Source organism: Hyperoodon ampullatus (assembly GCF_949752795.1).
Source record: "Hyperoodon ampullatus genome assembly, chromosome: 12".
Classification (NCBI taxonomy): Eukaryota; Metazoa; Chordata; class Mammalia; order Artiodactyla; family Ziphiidae; genus Hyperoodon; species Hyperoodon ampullatus.
This window is the reverse complement of record NC_136925.1, coordinates 33,308,466-33,325,752: the sequence shown is the minus strand read 5'-3', so window position 1 is coordinate 33,325,752 and position 17,287 is coordinate 33,308,466. Positions and strand designations below refer to the sequence as shown.

The 17,287-nt window shown below is 34.4% G+C and overlaps 1 protein-coding gene across 3 annotated transcripts in view; it reads right to left on the bottom strand.

Moving 5' to 3' along the window:
- Positions 1–17,287, bottom strand: part of GRIK2 (glutamate ionotropic receptor kainate type subunit 2) — a gene marked incomplete at both ends in the record, with an annotated part of 630,446 nt that overhangs the window by 382,310 nt on the left and 230,849 nt on the right. For all 3 annotated transcript variants that reach the window (XM_079716371.1, XM_079716372.1, XM_079716373.1), the window contains 2 exons: positions 6,719–6,976; positions 10,650–10,817. In XM_079716371.1, the coding sequence (XP_079572497.1) occupies positions 6,719–6,976; positions 10,650–10,817 (426 nt within the window). The remainder of the gene's footprint in view (positions 1–6,718; positions 6,977–10,649; positions 10,818–17,287) is intronic.

Genomic DNA, 17,287 nt, shown 5'->3' with positions numbered 1-17,287 from the left:
TTTTTTTTGCGGTACGTGGGGCTCTCACTGTTGTGGCCTCTCCCATTGCGGAGCACAGGCTCCGGACGTGCAGGCCCAGCGGCCATGGCCCATGGGCCCAGCCGCTCCGCGGCATGTGGGATCCTCCCGGACCGGGGCACGAACCCACGTACCCCGCATCGGCAGGCGGACTCCCAACCACTGCGCCACCAGAGAAGCCCAGCATTAGCTTTTAACGAACAGAGAAAGAAAAAAGAGTTTAAGAATATGAGAAGGGGAATAAATGGCTGAAAAGAAGGACACGACAAGGAGAGAATGATGGCACAGAGGCCAAACAAGGAGAGTTTTAGTCTTTCACTGAAGAAGGGAGTAGTCAAAATTGTCAAGAGCGTCAGAGAGATAATTTAAGTACTATCGTTCCCCTACACTGCATAGAGAAGGAGACAGACAAGACCAGGAAAAGGCTAAGGGAAAAGTAGTTACCAGAATGCTCACGCCAATATGTTCCAGATTTAAATATAGAAAACTGGCAGTGTTTGGTCATCACCAGGGAATTATTCTCACTTTATGATTTTTTTTTCTTTCCCAATAAAGGCAAGTACTACTGATCATTGAAGTCTGGTACAAGTCCTGCTTCTATTTCTTTAGACCTACATATGTATTTATTTCACTATCTGCAGAAATATGAATTGTATGATTGTTGTGGATTAAAAATTTTATTTTTGTCTTTTAGGGTTGGCAATATTTTAAAGATTTTAAAACTTAGAGAAATAATTAGTTCTATGAATATGTTTACAAATACTATCATGTAATCAAAATTTAAGTAATAATATTACAAATAATTTTGAGGCTTGCTTAAATGGAAATAAAGAACCTATGTTCATGCAATACCAACATGGTGGAAACACTAATACACCAAGCTATGTAATCAAATATATCCTAATAATTAGGTTTAACTCATAATTGCTAATTGTATTTCCACTTGGAATTAGAGAACTTGAAGCTTTGCACTTAGAACATATAACATATAGTCATCTTAGATCCAAATTACCCCACTCTTTGAAATAAAATTAAAATTATTTGGTTATATGTTTTATAACACAAAAATTGTTATATTATTTAAAAGTTAGTATCTTCTAGAAATACATTTTTTTCACATCAATTTCTATTGAATTATTTTATTTATCCTATTTAAATATAGGTGCAAAATAAAATAAAATAATTTTTTACTCTTACTAACTCCAAAAGCACACACAGATATATCTAGAACATAGTCTATAAATAGAATTCATTCAAGTTAATAAAGTTAGTAAAGAAATCATTTCTGCTTTTGCTTAGGATAAAGGCCCTGGCCTTTTTTTCTTTTTCATACCATGGAAATTAATCAAAGCTAAGTTTGTTAAATATTAATATCTAAAAGAAAATACTGATTTTCCTTCATTAATTAAAAAAAAATTACATTCTCTCCCCTAAATTCTTATCATGTCTATATTCATCTCCACGACTGCCTACTCACTAGCATAACTCTGAATTTTCTTGACCTACCATGACCTAGTTTTTTGTCAATTGTCTTCATTTCATCATATCACAAAGGAGTCCAAATGGAGAACAGAGCAAAATGCCACTGGGAGCGTTATACGCCCATACTAAATTCCTACTTTTCAAGATGGATTTCCACCTCCAACACCACTGGATGATTCTGAGGTGTTTCAAGATTAATGTGTTAAGAACCAGATTTATTATACCCTTTCCCACATTTCTTTTTCTTGTTTTCCTTTTTAGTAAATATGCCATTGATGAGTAGCCCAGACCAGAAACATAGGGGTCATCCTTATTGTCTCTGTCTCCATCACTTCTCCACTTATTTACTTACTAAGTCCTACAATTTGTATCTCCTAAATCTTCCTAGAGTTCTCTGCTTCAAAATCATTCTATCAAAACCTCTTTAATTGAGACTATTATCTTGTTTTCAACTTGACTAATTCAGAAATTCTCTTGCTTCTGGTCTTGTCCTATTCCTTACCATATCTCAATAGCCTCAATGCATTCTCCACACTGGTGTCAGAGAACCTTTACCAAAATCGTTCTGATTGTGTCATTCCTGTTCTTAAAGTTAAATAATGACAACAAAATGAACCAAATCAAAACACAATAACTACCATTATATCACAGTATTTAACAAAGTGGTTTCTGCAGTTTACTGCCTTGGGTCAAAACCCAGACCTTCCACTTACTTGCTATGAAAGCTTGGGCAAATTATCTCAACTCTCTGCATCTAAATAGTCTCATATTTTGAAAAGTGGGACCAATAATGATTCCTTTTTCTTAGAGTATAGTAAGGAATAAATGGCACATAGCACATGGCATTTCTATTATTGAGAGTTTTAAGCTCCTACTATGCTGGCACCATGAGGCACTCTGCATATCTCACTAATCATGACAACAATCCCCTGATGTATATACATTATCTTCAATTTACAAACGTGTCAACTCAAGTTTTTAAAGTCAAATAACTTGCTGGAAATTACACAACAGAGCCAGGATTTCAACCCATAGTCCAGTCAGTGGATATTCCTCTCTCTATGTTCTTTTTTGACTTCCTACGAAAGGAACTGAATGGGTGTATGTCCATCCCTGAGGCACTCAACGGTGGTTTGGAAAGCAGGTTCACATCATGCAAACATGACTGGTACTGCTGTAACATGCAGATTTCAGAGCAAAGGAGCTAGTAAAAAGCTCTTTTTTGTTTCTCCTACGTTGGCCTTTTATACATTCTCCCTCATCCTTCCTCAGTTTCCTTGTTTCTGATGATCAGTCCTAATGAAGTGCCTGTCGTGGCCTGACGAACCAGCTCTCAGGCATCCTCACATTTACACGTGTTATACCCTTATGCCCCTTCTCTAGCTGAAGCATTTCTACTTGTCCTTTATGATAACTTAATGATAATGGCATCCTCTCCAAAACTCTCTTCTGCCTTTACCAGGCAGTTTTAAAACCTCCCCCTCCCCTAAATTCTTTTCATGTCTCTATTCATCTCCTAAGCTGCCACAATATTTTTTTCTTCTCTCTCTCTGTACTTGTTACACTATAATAGTATCCTGCTCACATGTTCTATCTCCCCCTCACTCAACTTTGAGCACATGGAGACAAAGTTTTACCTATAATACTGTCCCTTGTGCTGAACATAGCACCTGGTATACAGAAGATGCTTGATAATGATTGTTCAAATAAGCAAATGAGTAAATATATTTTAATTGCTCTTAACATAGAAGCACAATTCACTCCAGATATCTTATAAAATTTTTGAAATGATTATTGTTGAATCTACTTACTCAATGGTGAGTACTAAAGAGCTACCCTAACCTAAAATGACCTCGGACAGATTACTTAATCCATTGGAGCTTCTTTGTCTAAACACTGGATATAATAATACCTTTTTATGCATTCATTCCTTCAATATTTATTTAGGTATTTCCATGAGCCAGGTAATACCTAGGTGTTAGTGATAGAATGGTGGGCAGCCTTACGGTCCATCCTATTCAGATGTGTATTTGATTGAGTGGAAAAGTCAGCCAAGAAAAGTCATTCATAGTGTGATGAATGTTCTCATAGGGGATGGTCATGGAAGTACTGCAGTGCTATGGGGATATGTTGAGGGAGACCTATTCCAGGCTTGGGAGCTGGGAGTCAGGACAGTCTTTCTTTGTGACATCTAAGCCAGATGGTATGAATGTGTGTGTGTGTGCAAATACACATGTGCATGTGTGTGGGTGCTTAGGGAGGTGGAGGAGTTGGGGCCAGAATGAGAGAAACAGGTGGACTGGACAGTATTTTCGGAACCTGAAAGAAATTTAATGGCTCAATCTGAAAGACATAAGTGAGGGATTTAGACTCAAATATCATTGGAGAGGTCCAGGGACTAGATGAAGTCAGGTCTTGTAAGCCTTTCAAAAAAGTTTTAACTTTATCCTTAGAGCAAGAGAAACTATTAATAGGACAATGGGTCAGAATTGCATTTTTAAAAATTACTTTAACTGCAGTGTGGAGACTGGACTAGTAGGGAGACTGTTAGTAATAATTCAGGTGAAAGATTTTGACTTAAGAATTAGTTAGAAAGCATGAAAGAAATGAACAGATTGAGAGTTCATAGAGATGTAGAATTAACAACTATTAGAGCTTGATTGTGGGACTGAAGAAAGGTAGGAATCAAGGCAGATGTTCAAGTTTCTGCCTTGGGCTGCTGGTGGGCAGAAAAGCCAGTCACTGGAGGAAGCAAGGATAGTGACGTGTTAACCTGTTTCCCTAGAATTGTTTTGTTTTTATATAATTGTTTTGAAGATTAAGTGTAATAGTTTATATGATAGCAACTACCTCGATGCCTAGTGCACCATAGATGCTTTCTGTAATCATTTCAATTCCCTTCTTGTCTTTTCCAAAGTTGTACCAGTAATTTAGTAGCAAAACTGGGACTAGACTCCCAGGCTTCTGTTTACCAGTCCAGAGTTCTTTGTTAATGGACTGCTGATCTATAAACAAAGATGAAACACAGGAATTTTAAAGCAAATATTCACAACTTATCCTGGAATTGCTTACAAGCTGACAGCTATCCAACTTATTTTTAGTTTATGTTTAAAATGAATCATATGTTCCAAAATGACTGACAGAAACACAGTTTTGTTTATGTAGCCAATTCTTTTCCATCATTTTGGACATCATTCAGAGGTATAACAGACCTTCAGGGTGTTTTTAAAAGCATTAATCCATGACAACAACAAATGCTAATTATCATAAAAAATAAACAGCTCCTGTTAACATTGTTCTAAGAATTTCTCCTACTCCAGCACTATACTTCATCTACCATCCCATCTGTTTTGGGGGTGGGAACAAAGACTGGATGAAAGTATAATTATCATGTATCAAACTGGACAACACAACAAAATAGAAATGAATATAAATGGGAGGAATAGCACACATAATAAATCTGGAAAGGAAAAAAGAAACATATATAAAATGCATACTGCATCATGCAGTAAACAGCAGATACACAAGTTCATAATGAAGTTATTAATGTTTATCTCATTGGGTATGAGGTGGATTTCTCTCCCATTTTAGTTCACAGTCCTAGCTGTCATCAGATTTTCTCCCACATGATCAAATAGTCATCTTGTTCACTTGGGAAGTTTACAAATTCTCTCTGTTAAGTTGTGTTATTAAAATTCCACCTTGAGGGCTTCCCTGGTGGCACAGTGGTTGAGAGTCCGCCTGCCGATGCAGGGGATGCGGGTTCATGCCCCGGTCCGGGAAAATCCCACATGCCGCGGAGCGGCTCAGCCTGTGAGCCATGGCTGCTGAGCCTGTGCGTCCGGAGCCTGTGCTCCGCAACGGGAGAGGCCACAACAGTGAGAGGCCCGCTTACCGCAAAAAAAAAAAAAAAAAAAAAAAAAAAAAAATCCATCTTGCGACTTTTAAACATATCCAAAAATACAAAAAAAAAAGCCTACTTCTATATATTTATGAATTCATTTCAAAGACAATCTTCTATCTATCTTAGCTTCTATCTATCTTAGAGTCAGTTCTTATCCCAATTTTAAAATTTTTCAAATTATTTACATTATTCTTCCAACCCTGTAACTCCCTGTTCTCTGTTCTCTTGGGAGAGTTCCTATCTGTCAATTTGCAAATGGTCAATTTTATTGGCAAAGGGACTAATTTCTGCATGTAGATCTAAATACTGCATTTATAAACAAAGTGAGCTCCTGGTGTATTTGGGGAGAATTTAAATTCAAATGAATTTCAATTTTGATGTAAACATAAAGGTATAGTGAAATGTTCTAGAATAAAATATTTTAAAATTCTAACTTAAAGGGCACTATTTAGACTAGTGATAAACATCTTAATGTGAAATTCCTTATCACTAAGTAATAATCAAAATAGTATGCAGTTCCTTTACCAATATAACTTCCAAGGAGATTAATACTTTATTTTTACTGTTTACGTTCGTATATTTCTCTGAGACTTGTTTTTATCTGATACCTCAAAACAACCATTCATATATAAAAATAATAACAGACATTAAAACAAGAAAGCACAGACCACTTCTAGCCAGCAAATATTCATTTAAAGACACGGAAATAAATACAACTTAGTAAATACTATTTTCCAAGTCCCTAAGCTATATCTACATATGAACAGTTCCAAAAACTCAGAGTATTTCAATGGGTACTTTAATGTGCTATCCAGATATAAAGGTTATTACTTTTCACACACATTCTTTGCATATAAACAGCTATAGAAAATGTTAAGGCCAAAGTCTGAATTTCTTTTTTTTTTTCCTGGATTTCTTGATAAGCTTCAGTGACAGCAAGTTATGAGGCTTTACTTTGGGAAACTACCCTGAAATTAGTAGAAAAATTCTTTGAATGAATATTTCAATATTATATTTCACACTATCTCTATTCTTCATCTAATACTATGGTTCACAGTAACATCCTTCCTAGAACAAAAGTGCTTATTATACAAATACAGAAAAAAAAAAGTGTACGATTTTGTTCTTTGTTTGGACGTATGAAATTAGTGTTAATGTTTCATTTCAAATGTTTTCCTTCCCTTAATTAAAAAAAAAAACACAAGAAAAGAACAAAAACAAGCAAACAAAAAGAATACAGTAAGAATCTCGAATAAGTTTCAGAAAATTACCTATATTTAAAGCATAGCCACAAAGGCTACTGATTTTTCTTACCAGTGCTGTCATCGTAGACAACTGTGACAGTTTTCCACTTGAAGAACTGCACCAAGTCCAAAATGGCACGGCTGAGTGAAGAGAAGTCTGGGTAGAGACTGACATAGAAGGAATCTTTGTTGTCTGACACCTGGTGCTTCCAGCGGGTCTGGATGTGGGGAACCCCCAGAGCATTGCAGATCGACTGCACCGCATTTGCTGAAGAGCTGTGTGAAGGCCCGAAGATGGCAGCCACCCCAAGAGACAGCTGATCACAGGCTGAAGAGGAGATAGAAGTCTGTCAATAATGAGAGGAGAGATGCCAGTGTGCCAATATTACCACATTATTATTGTTAACCCAGAGGCAACATCTTAAAGGAAGATTTGTCTTTAATATAACATCTGCATCTAGCTGATTTTACATTTTGTCTAACTCCAAACATTTTCAGTTTGTTACAAGGGAAATTCACCTAGACACCTACAGCTCAATGTTCAAATAATTCTACAAATAATGTCAAGGGAGGAGAGGAGGAAGGAGAAAGAGGGGGAATATTCTAGGATTTAAGGGGAGAGTGTTCATTTTGGAAGAATACTTCATATCGGGGAATAGTGTTCTTTCCCAAATTCACTGGTCATTCTCTACAATTTCAAATTCTTAAGCAGAAGCCATTTATCTTCCACTGCCCATCCAAAAAGCTATGGCTACACATAGCTAAGTATCTGCAAATATCTGATGATATAATAGGTGAAGCGGTGCATACAAACACCCATACAAAACCTGACATCAGTCATAGAGGGTGATCTCATAGGGATTAATCTCATTGAGTAGGAAGAACATCAAAGTATGTAATTAAATAGATAAGTATTTAATCGTCTTTATTTATTTGACTTTTGGATACTATGTCTTCTATATTGTACTGAATTACTTTTTTTAAGTTTATATTGGGTTGGCCAAAAAGTTCATTTGGGTTTTTCTGTAACATCGTATGGAAAAACCCCGAACGAACTTTATGACCAGTCCAATATTTACTTGTAGAAAAGTTTACTCACATCAATAATAATTACAGTAATTAAGAGAGACATAATTAAATCAGAAGGTATTCAGATGGGAATAGAAAGACTGTGACGGGACTTGAAATTCTGTAAGGTACACTAAAGCAACTGGTAAGTTTGGGTCTAGAAAGTCAATAGTTATTGGAAACATGAAACTCATCTTTAAATATTTGAAGATCTGGCCTGTGAAAGAGGCTAAAGTTTGTTTCATTTGACTGGTAAAGGAAGAATTAGGGCAAATGTTTAGAAGTTTCTCACAAATTTTGATACAATTTAAGGGAAGTAAGAAATGTTCAAAAGTGGAAGTCTGCTCCAAGAGACAATGGTTTGTATATCCCTGCAAATATTTAAATATGACTAAGGAGAATTGTTATTGGGATTTAGGGATCAATTAGGTGTTTGGATTTAATCCCTCACAAATAGTTTGTGATTCTACTGTGCAAAATTTTCTGATATTTTCCTTCAGAGATTTTGCCACATAAAATACAATGTGAAAGATGGATTCTTAAGCATAGAGATATTTAATAAATTTTACTTGGAAAAAAAACAGTTTACACTTTCTTCAAAAATTCAATATGATATAAATAAATAATTTTTGAATATACAGATTCGTACTTTTAAAATAATGATTGGAATTCTAAATCAGTAGAAAGGTTAGAGCCTAAAGTTTTTCACTCACACAGATTTTAATTCACATACGTTGAAAATAAAAGATCTTCCTTCTCCAGATTTTTGACAAGTCACAAATCAAGAAAGTTAAAAACCACTATATTAGTTTACATAGAACTTTTTGAAGTGTGTTCAAATAAGAAATAGAGTTTTCAGGTATCCGAGGAGTCACTTAAAAGCAATGTATGATTCAAATAATAATTCAAGCTCTAGTGCATCAAAGTTTATTTAAGGAGCAAAATAGTATTATCTACTAAAAGTATAAGACCATGTATCACTGAAAATGTTTACATTTAAACATTTAACTTATATTCTTGCCTTGGAAAAATTAATTTTAAAAAAATTTTAAGAATGTCCAAATTTATTATTTGTTATTTTGTAATTAGTCATAAATACCAGTATTACATATATATTTATTGAGGCCCCATAAGATTCAAAAACTATGTTAGATCTCTCCTTTATATTATCTTTTTATATATTGCTGTGCCCTCCAACCAGAAATAGGTCGACAAGCAAGAGCTTCACAAGACAAGTTCCAAATCACGACATCCACCCTTTTAAACAACTCACAAAGAAACTTATTCATACATTCACTTGAGCTTTTTCAGCTTCAGGCCAAAGTCACTTAAGGAACTGGATTCCCAATAGATTTTTAATGGGTGACAAAATTTGTAAATCCTTTTTAATATTTTGAAAACAAAATGAGTTTACCACCTCATAATTTTGCTAAGATATTTGCAAGATAGTAAGCTGTTTGTTGTTAGAACATTCTAGTCCACTTTTTTTTTATGTTGCTACTTTGAAGTCACCATTAAGAAATCTATTAATACTTTATTTATACTGCACTCATATTCCATATTCTTTGGTCTAAATTATTTCATTTGAGACAGAGCTTCTTCTTCCTAATGGAAATAATCATGAACTATGTCAATAATCAAATCCACTTGTCTTACAGTTAATGACTTATTTTGCAATTATGATGACAAATGTAGTATTTCACAATAACCTTTACCCTTTTTTTCAGCCTTCAAAACCTTTCACCACCCTGACATCGTTCTGAAATGTGGAAACTTATTTTTATTCACAAAGATATGAATTCAAAGGGCAAGCAGAACATAGATTTTGATAAACACAAGTAAGCTGGGGGAAAAGAAGGATATTTTCATCTCAAGAAATACTGTACCTTATTTACTGTCATTAATATTAATGAGTTTAGAAGAAATCTGTACCAAGTTAGAATTATAAATTATTATGTATATTTCTATGAATGTAAGGTAGCTAATAAAACAATATTAGCATTACAGAAAAGCAAACATTGTTCTAAAAATAGGAATTTAGAACAAATGCTTTCTAAGTCCACTCCTTCGAGAAAATCTACTTTATGAAATTTAATTTCTGTTACATGAATCCTAAATATGCAAAAGAAAGGATCACCTACTTAGACAAAGTAAGCCTATGAAAACATCTCTCAAAACATATTTATTACTAAAACTGTTTGGTTAAAATAATGCCTCGATAATAGTTTCTCTATTACCTTCTTTCATATATGTATTAAAGTCATATTCCAGAAAATTATATTTCTATTCTTATATTTAAAACACAGTTTTACAAAATAATAAAATAAATAAAATTCATAAGGTATTTTTATTATTTCTTCATATAATGGGGTTTTCATATCATTAGCCATTTATTTTCAGTCACAAAAAGAAGCATCAAGCGGTTAAAAAATGGGCATAGACTATACACAAATGAAAGGTTGTTCAAATTTTTCCAGTTAAGGTTAGACTGACTTTTTGAAGTCACTTGGAACCACAGAACTTTCAAGGTAGTCAGAAAATTGAGACCACAGTAATAGAGTGGAATTGACATATAATGCAAATAAAAATGTAAAAATTGATTGTAAAACTTCGTAAAATCCACAGATGGTATTGTTTTATTTTAGAAAGTTCTTAAAATAGGAATAGTTTAGTAGCAAAACAAAAGGATTAATGGGGAAAAAAAATTTTCACTATCCCAGACTTCACTGCATTTCATGTTATAAGCAATTTTTTTCAGTAGGTAATCATATCAATTTACCTTCCCTGATAAAATTTATGTGCAGTTTGAAAAGAAACATTTGCATGAAAATATTCCTAATGACTTATTAATTACTTTTGGGATTAAGAAATCTCTTAAGAATAGCTGAAAATTTGAATTCCAGAAAACATACGGTTAAATATCTATCAATTACCTTTCTTGGATGCTTCAAAACTGTCATAGAGGTTTATCTTCTGGGTGTCATAGGTTAGGGTGGTGTTGGGCAACAAGGTTCTGTTTCTGTTGATTGTGTTCACAGCAAATCTGAACGCAAGCTCCTCGGCTCCCATTGGGCCAGATTCCACATATTCAAAAATACCACCTGGCAAAGAAAAAAAAATAATCACACAGTTCTTAAAAGATAGAGAAAATCTGGGAAGGTTTCTGTACTTTTATGTATGTATTTGTGCACTTATGTGTGTGTGTGTGTTTGAGTGATTTGTCTAAGTAGATGGAGTTTGTGCTTACATTTTCGATGAATTTGAATATTTGGTATGTGCCCTTTAAGATAAATCTACACTGGCAAAAGTTCTTTGATATTGCTACCAAAATTTACCATGATTTGAATATGATTTTGCCTTTTTATTTAGTAATTGCTTCTTTTAGGGCCTAGGTATATATAGATCTTTCCTTAAGTACTGAACATTAACCCTCAAAATTTTGCACACAGAAAATAATCAATCCTCTATATTGATATAAAGCTATAAAGTTAACATTGGTAAAACTGTATTAAATTTGTCTCTATTAATTCAGAAATCAGAATTCTTTAGCATAATTTTTATGGCACTTACCATGTTAAAAGCCCAAAATACTTATTCACTTGCAAATTCCAGCATCTTACTTGCAAGAAAAAATGACGAAGTAGCATTTTTCTATTTGTTTTACTCTAAATCCTTTTTCAAGAACCACTTGACATTTTTGAAAGATAACTCTCCCAAACAGTGCAAATCCCTTAGTCAGTGAATAACACTGCAGCATATAATTTTGGCCATACAATGTAGACTATAATTTAAAGACACGTCCTTTCCATTTGTCACCTTCCACCAGCTGTGCCTCAGTCCAGTTCCCTCATTCGTGTCCCAGCCTTGACATCATCTCTCTCTTTTCAGTTATAAGTGACCTAACTGGGACCTTTGTCTCCAACAGAATCTCTTCCTTATTGTTGCTTTGGTGAATGGAATGAAAAAGGGAGCACCTGAAAGCTGACACCCTCCAACCTCTGTCCTTAGGAAACCAGAACATTAAAATTAAAGAACGTTTATTTTTCTCCCTTTCAAATTTCACACCATGTGCTCTCAGCACCATCATTCACATATTAAACTCCCTTGAATAGGGCATTTCCACAGCTTGCAATCCATACCTCATGAAAAATCTTTTGACCCATGAATGTCAGGTGACTATACTATCAGCAAACTACCTATTCTAAATTAGTAAGAAGTCATGGTATAGTAATAATAATTCCTCTAAATGTGAAGAATTAGGACTCAGAAGATACCACAGTGATTGGAAAAATTTATATTCAGGAAGCATTGGAAATTTGTCATTTTACACAGTATTAGTTAGAAATATTTCTCTTATTTTTTCAACTAATTTGATGGTGTAGTTTAAGAACAATCAACAGTGTGAAATTGTACTCCAAATACGTTTAAAATCTTTGGTGACTTATGCTAAGCAGAAGGATATTAAGTATTTACATGCCTAATGGGTGTCAAGAACAAAATTAGAAGTCTTATATATGTGGAGGAGAACAGTGGTATGAGCATGGACTCTGAAGCCAAACTGGGTTCACATTCTGGCTCTGCCACTTGTAACCCAGGTAAATTAGCACAGTTGCTTCAATCCTCAGTCTGAGTTTCTTCATCTCTAACAAAGGTATGATAATGGAGGCTACTGCATAGAGTTGTTGTAAAGGGCAAATGTTATCTCATAACAAGTCACTTAGAATCAGTGGCTGCCAGAGAGCAAACATTCCATAAGAGTTTGTTTCACTAAATCTTCAAAGCAACCCCAAGTAGTAAAATTTTACAGGAAACAATACTTTGGCCAAAGATCACGCAGCTTATCAAGTGATAGAGCCAACATTAGAATCTGTTCATGCCTGACTCTAAAGCCCTTGCCTATTCCACTACAAATTAGTAGTTTTCTTCAAAATTTCATTCAGGCAAAATACACAGACATTCCTAAAATGTGAGATATGATGACTTTAATAATAATATGTAATCAGAATTGTAAGATTTTATATATGGAACAGAAAAATAATTGAGTAATTGGAAAGTACTTAACCTTAATTAGGAATACAGAATCAACTTTAGAAATGCAAATCTGAAGTTATTTCTTAATAGCAAAATAAAATGGAAAAACTATATCTACTTTCCTTAGTTCAAATTTTAATTTGAATGTGGTATAAATACAAAATAAGGATACAGAAATGGTCAACACATGATGATAGCAGGTTAAAACTTTCCTATCCTTCACCTCTCTTCAAAATAACAACCTACTTTGAAAATTATGTGTCAGAGTCTTCTAAAATTGAAAATACACCAACCCTGTGACCCAGAATTTCACTCCAGGATATATACCCAAGAAAAATGTGTATACATATTCATCAGAAAACATGTACAAGAATATTCATAGCAGCATGGAATAAATGCATCAGTGAACAACTACATTCAACAGTAAGAGATGAATCTTACAAACAAAATGCTGAAAGGAGTCAGACACAAGGGAATATTGCTGTATGATTTCATTTTTTAAAAAGTTCCAAAAATGGTGTTGGGTGTCGGTGCAGGGAGGGTGAATGATGGGCTTCTGGGCGCTGGTGGTATTCTGTTTCTTATCCTAGTTGCTTGGATATATATTATTAAGGCTTTACACTATGGTTTGTGTATTTTGGTTTATATAGGTCATCCTTTAATAAAATTTTACATTAAAAAACAATTGCATAAAAGTGCTAAGGTTTTTCTAAGTTTGATAACAGAAGCAGTAAAAAATAAGGGCAATATTGCTGAATGTAATTTGAATATTTGAAAAAATTCATAATCAAACCCATTAAAATGATTAAAGGAATATGAAGAAAATATATGAAAGTATGTTAACTAAATACAAACATAATATATTATAAAAAAGGTTGGTATCTTCAATATAAAATAATATTAACAAGAAATATAATCACTCCAATGGAAAAAGTGGCAAAGAATATGAATAGATAATAAATATTACATGCAAATAATCAATGAAGACATGAAAATGTGCAAATGTAGAAAAAAGAAAGATTAAAACAATGAGATGGAATTTTTACAGATCAAAATTATGGAGGTATGAGAAAAAGTACAGTTGAAAAGGAAAATAAATTGATACAAACTTACTTGAAAACTTTTTGTTAATCTATCAAGCCTTAAAAATATCATACACTTGAATCTACTAATTCTACTTATAGGATATAACCTTAAGAAAACTGTGGGCGATTTAGCTACAAGGGTGCTCACTTTGTTCATAAGAACAATGTGATTAGAAATACTCTAAATATCCAATGGGAGGGGATTATTTACATAACTATGCTACATTTAATTAATAAAATACTCTTCATCTAGCCATTTTTATTCTATAGAAGGTATCTGATGACAAAACATGCTTTATAAGAAGTTACAATTTGCACTTATGCTTAACAAAGTATTAAGTGTGGTTCATTCTAGATGATAGGCATTTGATTAATTTTCTTGTGTCTGTTTTAAATAGTTAACAATGAACCTGTGTTAATCTTACAACTTTAAAAAAAATGAATAAAATATGTTTTAAAATGAAGCTAGAATATTAAGGGATAGCAGAAAACAGGAGAGTAACCAGAGATAGTATGAAATTTCAGGATGTTTATGCATTTGTTTCTTTTCTAATGAGAAAGACAACATATTTATATAATGGGGGAAAGAACCAATAGAAAGAGAAAGTTAAAAGACAGAAAAGAGAGGGGATAACTCATGAGTTATAACTCCTCAAGAGCCAAAGACAATCAAATCCAAAGCATGGGAAGTAGGCTAAGCCTTGGATAGGAGGAAACCTTACTTACTCAAGCCATGAGGCAATTCTCTGTAATCTGTTGATGTGAAGATGAGCAGAGAACTGAGAAAGTACATATTTCAGTTCTTTTCTTTATGAAGTAGAAAATAAAAGTTTATACATTTGATTCTCTGAGGAAGAAATCAGCTATTTTTACTCTAAAAGTATATCTTTGGTTTTAAAACTTCCTAATAAAAAATTGAAAGGCAAAGCATTTTTTCCATCCATTCTTAGACCTGCAAAAGAGTAGTTGTTCACATGATTTTGAACAGGGCTTATTCTCTTACCTTGAGAAATAATATTTATTTCGTGTTATGCACCTCCTATACAAGGTGTTTGCTTCTAGACTTATTCTTTTTATTATGAAGTGCCAGAATTGTATGTAGCATTTCATAAGCATGTGATACATGAAGACAGAATTGCTACCCTAAGGAGTTCACAAAAACATGTTTGGTGGATAAAATACATTTCAGGGTAATAAAGAACATAGAAGCACTATATGATCCTAAAGCAGCATCTCAGTAATCTATAATTAAGTGTTTCCAGAGACTTGTACCAAGATTCACACAGTTTCACATTTTCAAGAATCTATAGACCACTTTCTCATCATCATCACATTCTCTAGTTTCTATTGGATACAAGCAAAATTTCACTGCTTTCTTATACTTACCTTTGGCTTTCTGAAATTTAAAAAAAAAATCATATAAGATAATCATTTTCACAATTTTATTTTTGTTTGGTTTAATTGTTTTGTCACTTTGTTTGTTTTAATTTAGGAAAGGCCATCACATCTCACATAACCTCTGTATCAAGCGATAGGCCTGCAATTCTTTCTCCAAGCTTATAGTAAAAGTTAATAGTTTTCATCATTCTATAAGAGGCTTGTCAGAGAAAAAAGAGAGAAACAGAATAGAATAGTCTTCTTTTCCATAAGCAGAGTTGCCTCACTTTGTTTAGCAGATACAGAATCCCAAATGGGAAGGAATCACTCATTTACACAGAACTCACAACACTGCCACTTTCCCTATCACAGGCTCTGATTCACAAAAGAACAACATTACCCAAGACTTGAAATAAAAGACTTATATTAGTCAACTGCTAAAGCCTATCCATTTTTTTCTCTTTTAGGTTCATTTTAACTACTACTGAGGATTGTATGACTCATAAACCTGTGATGGATGTGCCAACCAATCTCACATCTAGCTTCTAAGGCTGTTCAAATAGGTTCTATCATAAAGTAGGTACAATCAGTGTCTTACAGACATTCAGTTCAATAAAGGAATCGATGTTGTGAATGATACATCATCTGTTATCCTCTCAGAAGATATGCTGTTTCTTTCAATCAACTGTTATAATAACCTTATTTTCTATCTAAACAAATGCAAAAGATGTCCTCCTCATTTTAATTTTCTACAAATCCTTATCCAAAGGATAAAATCATCCCTTTCTTTCTCTCTCTCCACTATGTGAGGACATAGAGGGAAGGCAGCTGTCTGCAAGCCAGGAAAAGCAAACTCGCCAGAAACTAAATTCTTTGGACCTTGATCTTGGACTTCCCAGCCTCCAGAACTTTTGGTAAAAAAATGTTGGCCTCATCTAAGTCAAGGAGTTGCAGGTCCAAGAAGAGGCTGGTCGGACGAATAGAAACCCAGCTTGCTGTTCAACAACTTTAATAAGATTGGTCCTTAAGAGTCTTCCTTGGGTACTGGCTGGATCATGTCCTGAGTAGCTACAGCTTGAAGAATCTTCCACTGGAGGTGGCATCACATCAAAGTTAGAAGGATCCTGTCCTGCATGCCCCAGATCTCACCTTTCCAAAGTTCCAGAAAGAATGACCAGCGTCTATATCATCACAGCACCAACCCCTAAACTCCCAAAGTTTAAAAGACACAATAACATCCCAGAGCCAAAGGCAACCACTGGAACAGCCTTCCCTCTGAGCACCAGTACCCTTTGGTCCAGAGCTGCAAAGTTAAGTGCCTACACTGGAGATTCAGTAAGAGGTGGTGAGGACTGAAGAGCACTCACCCCATCAAAAGGGAAGTTCAACTTTTTAAAATGCTTTGCTGACTAAACTCATCAGAATACAACCACTAGACCACTAGTGAGCACTAAAGCAGATGAATGTGCTTCCCAAGGAAAAGCCTAGACCCCTCATGTTACCGTGGTAGAATTTTTGCTGTCACACACAGCCACTACCTGGGGGAAATACGAGATGGAAGACAGAAGACAGATGCTCCAAGGCTTTCCCTGGGTGCTAATAAATTCATCCCTACTAGCCAGACCATCTCATTTAAGAGCTTAAAATGCTGTTAGAAGAAATGTCCCCAGTGGTTAATTTCACACACAAATTAGCACAACCTACAGAGGGGGTAGAGGAAATCTACCACCCACACAGGCTTCCCTTCTCAGAAACACTTTCCAAAGAACACTTCCATGACAGGCCAAAAATTAGAAGTATATGATGGTGGCACATCCAGGCCCATAACATTCAGGTTCATTCATATATCCCTTTAGAGAGCCCCTCTGACCCCAGCACAAATGGCATCTCACCACTGAGTGTGGTCTTTGTCCAGGGACACAGCCTCTACAGGATTACAGGCAACTTTGAACAAAATTCAGAGCCTGGCATGATGTGAAATGCCCAAGCCACAGCCACGGGTGAACAACAAAAACAGGAACAAAACAAACAAACAAAAAAAGATAAAATCATCATGTTTCTTTATTAATATCAATGGT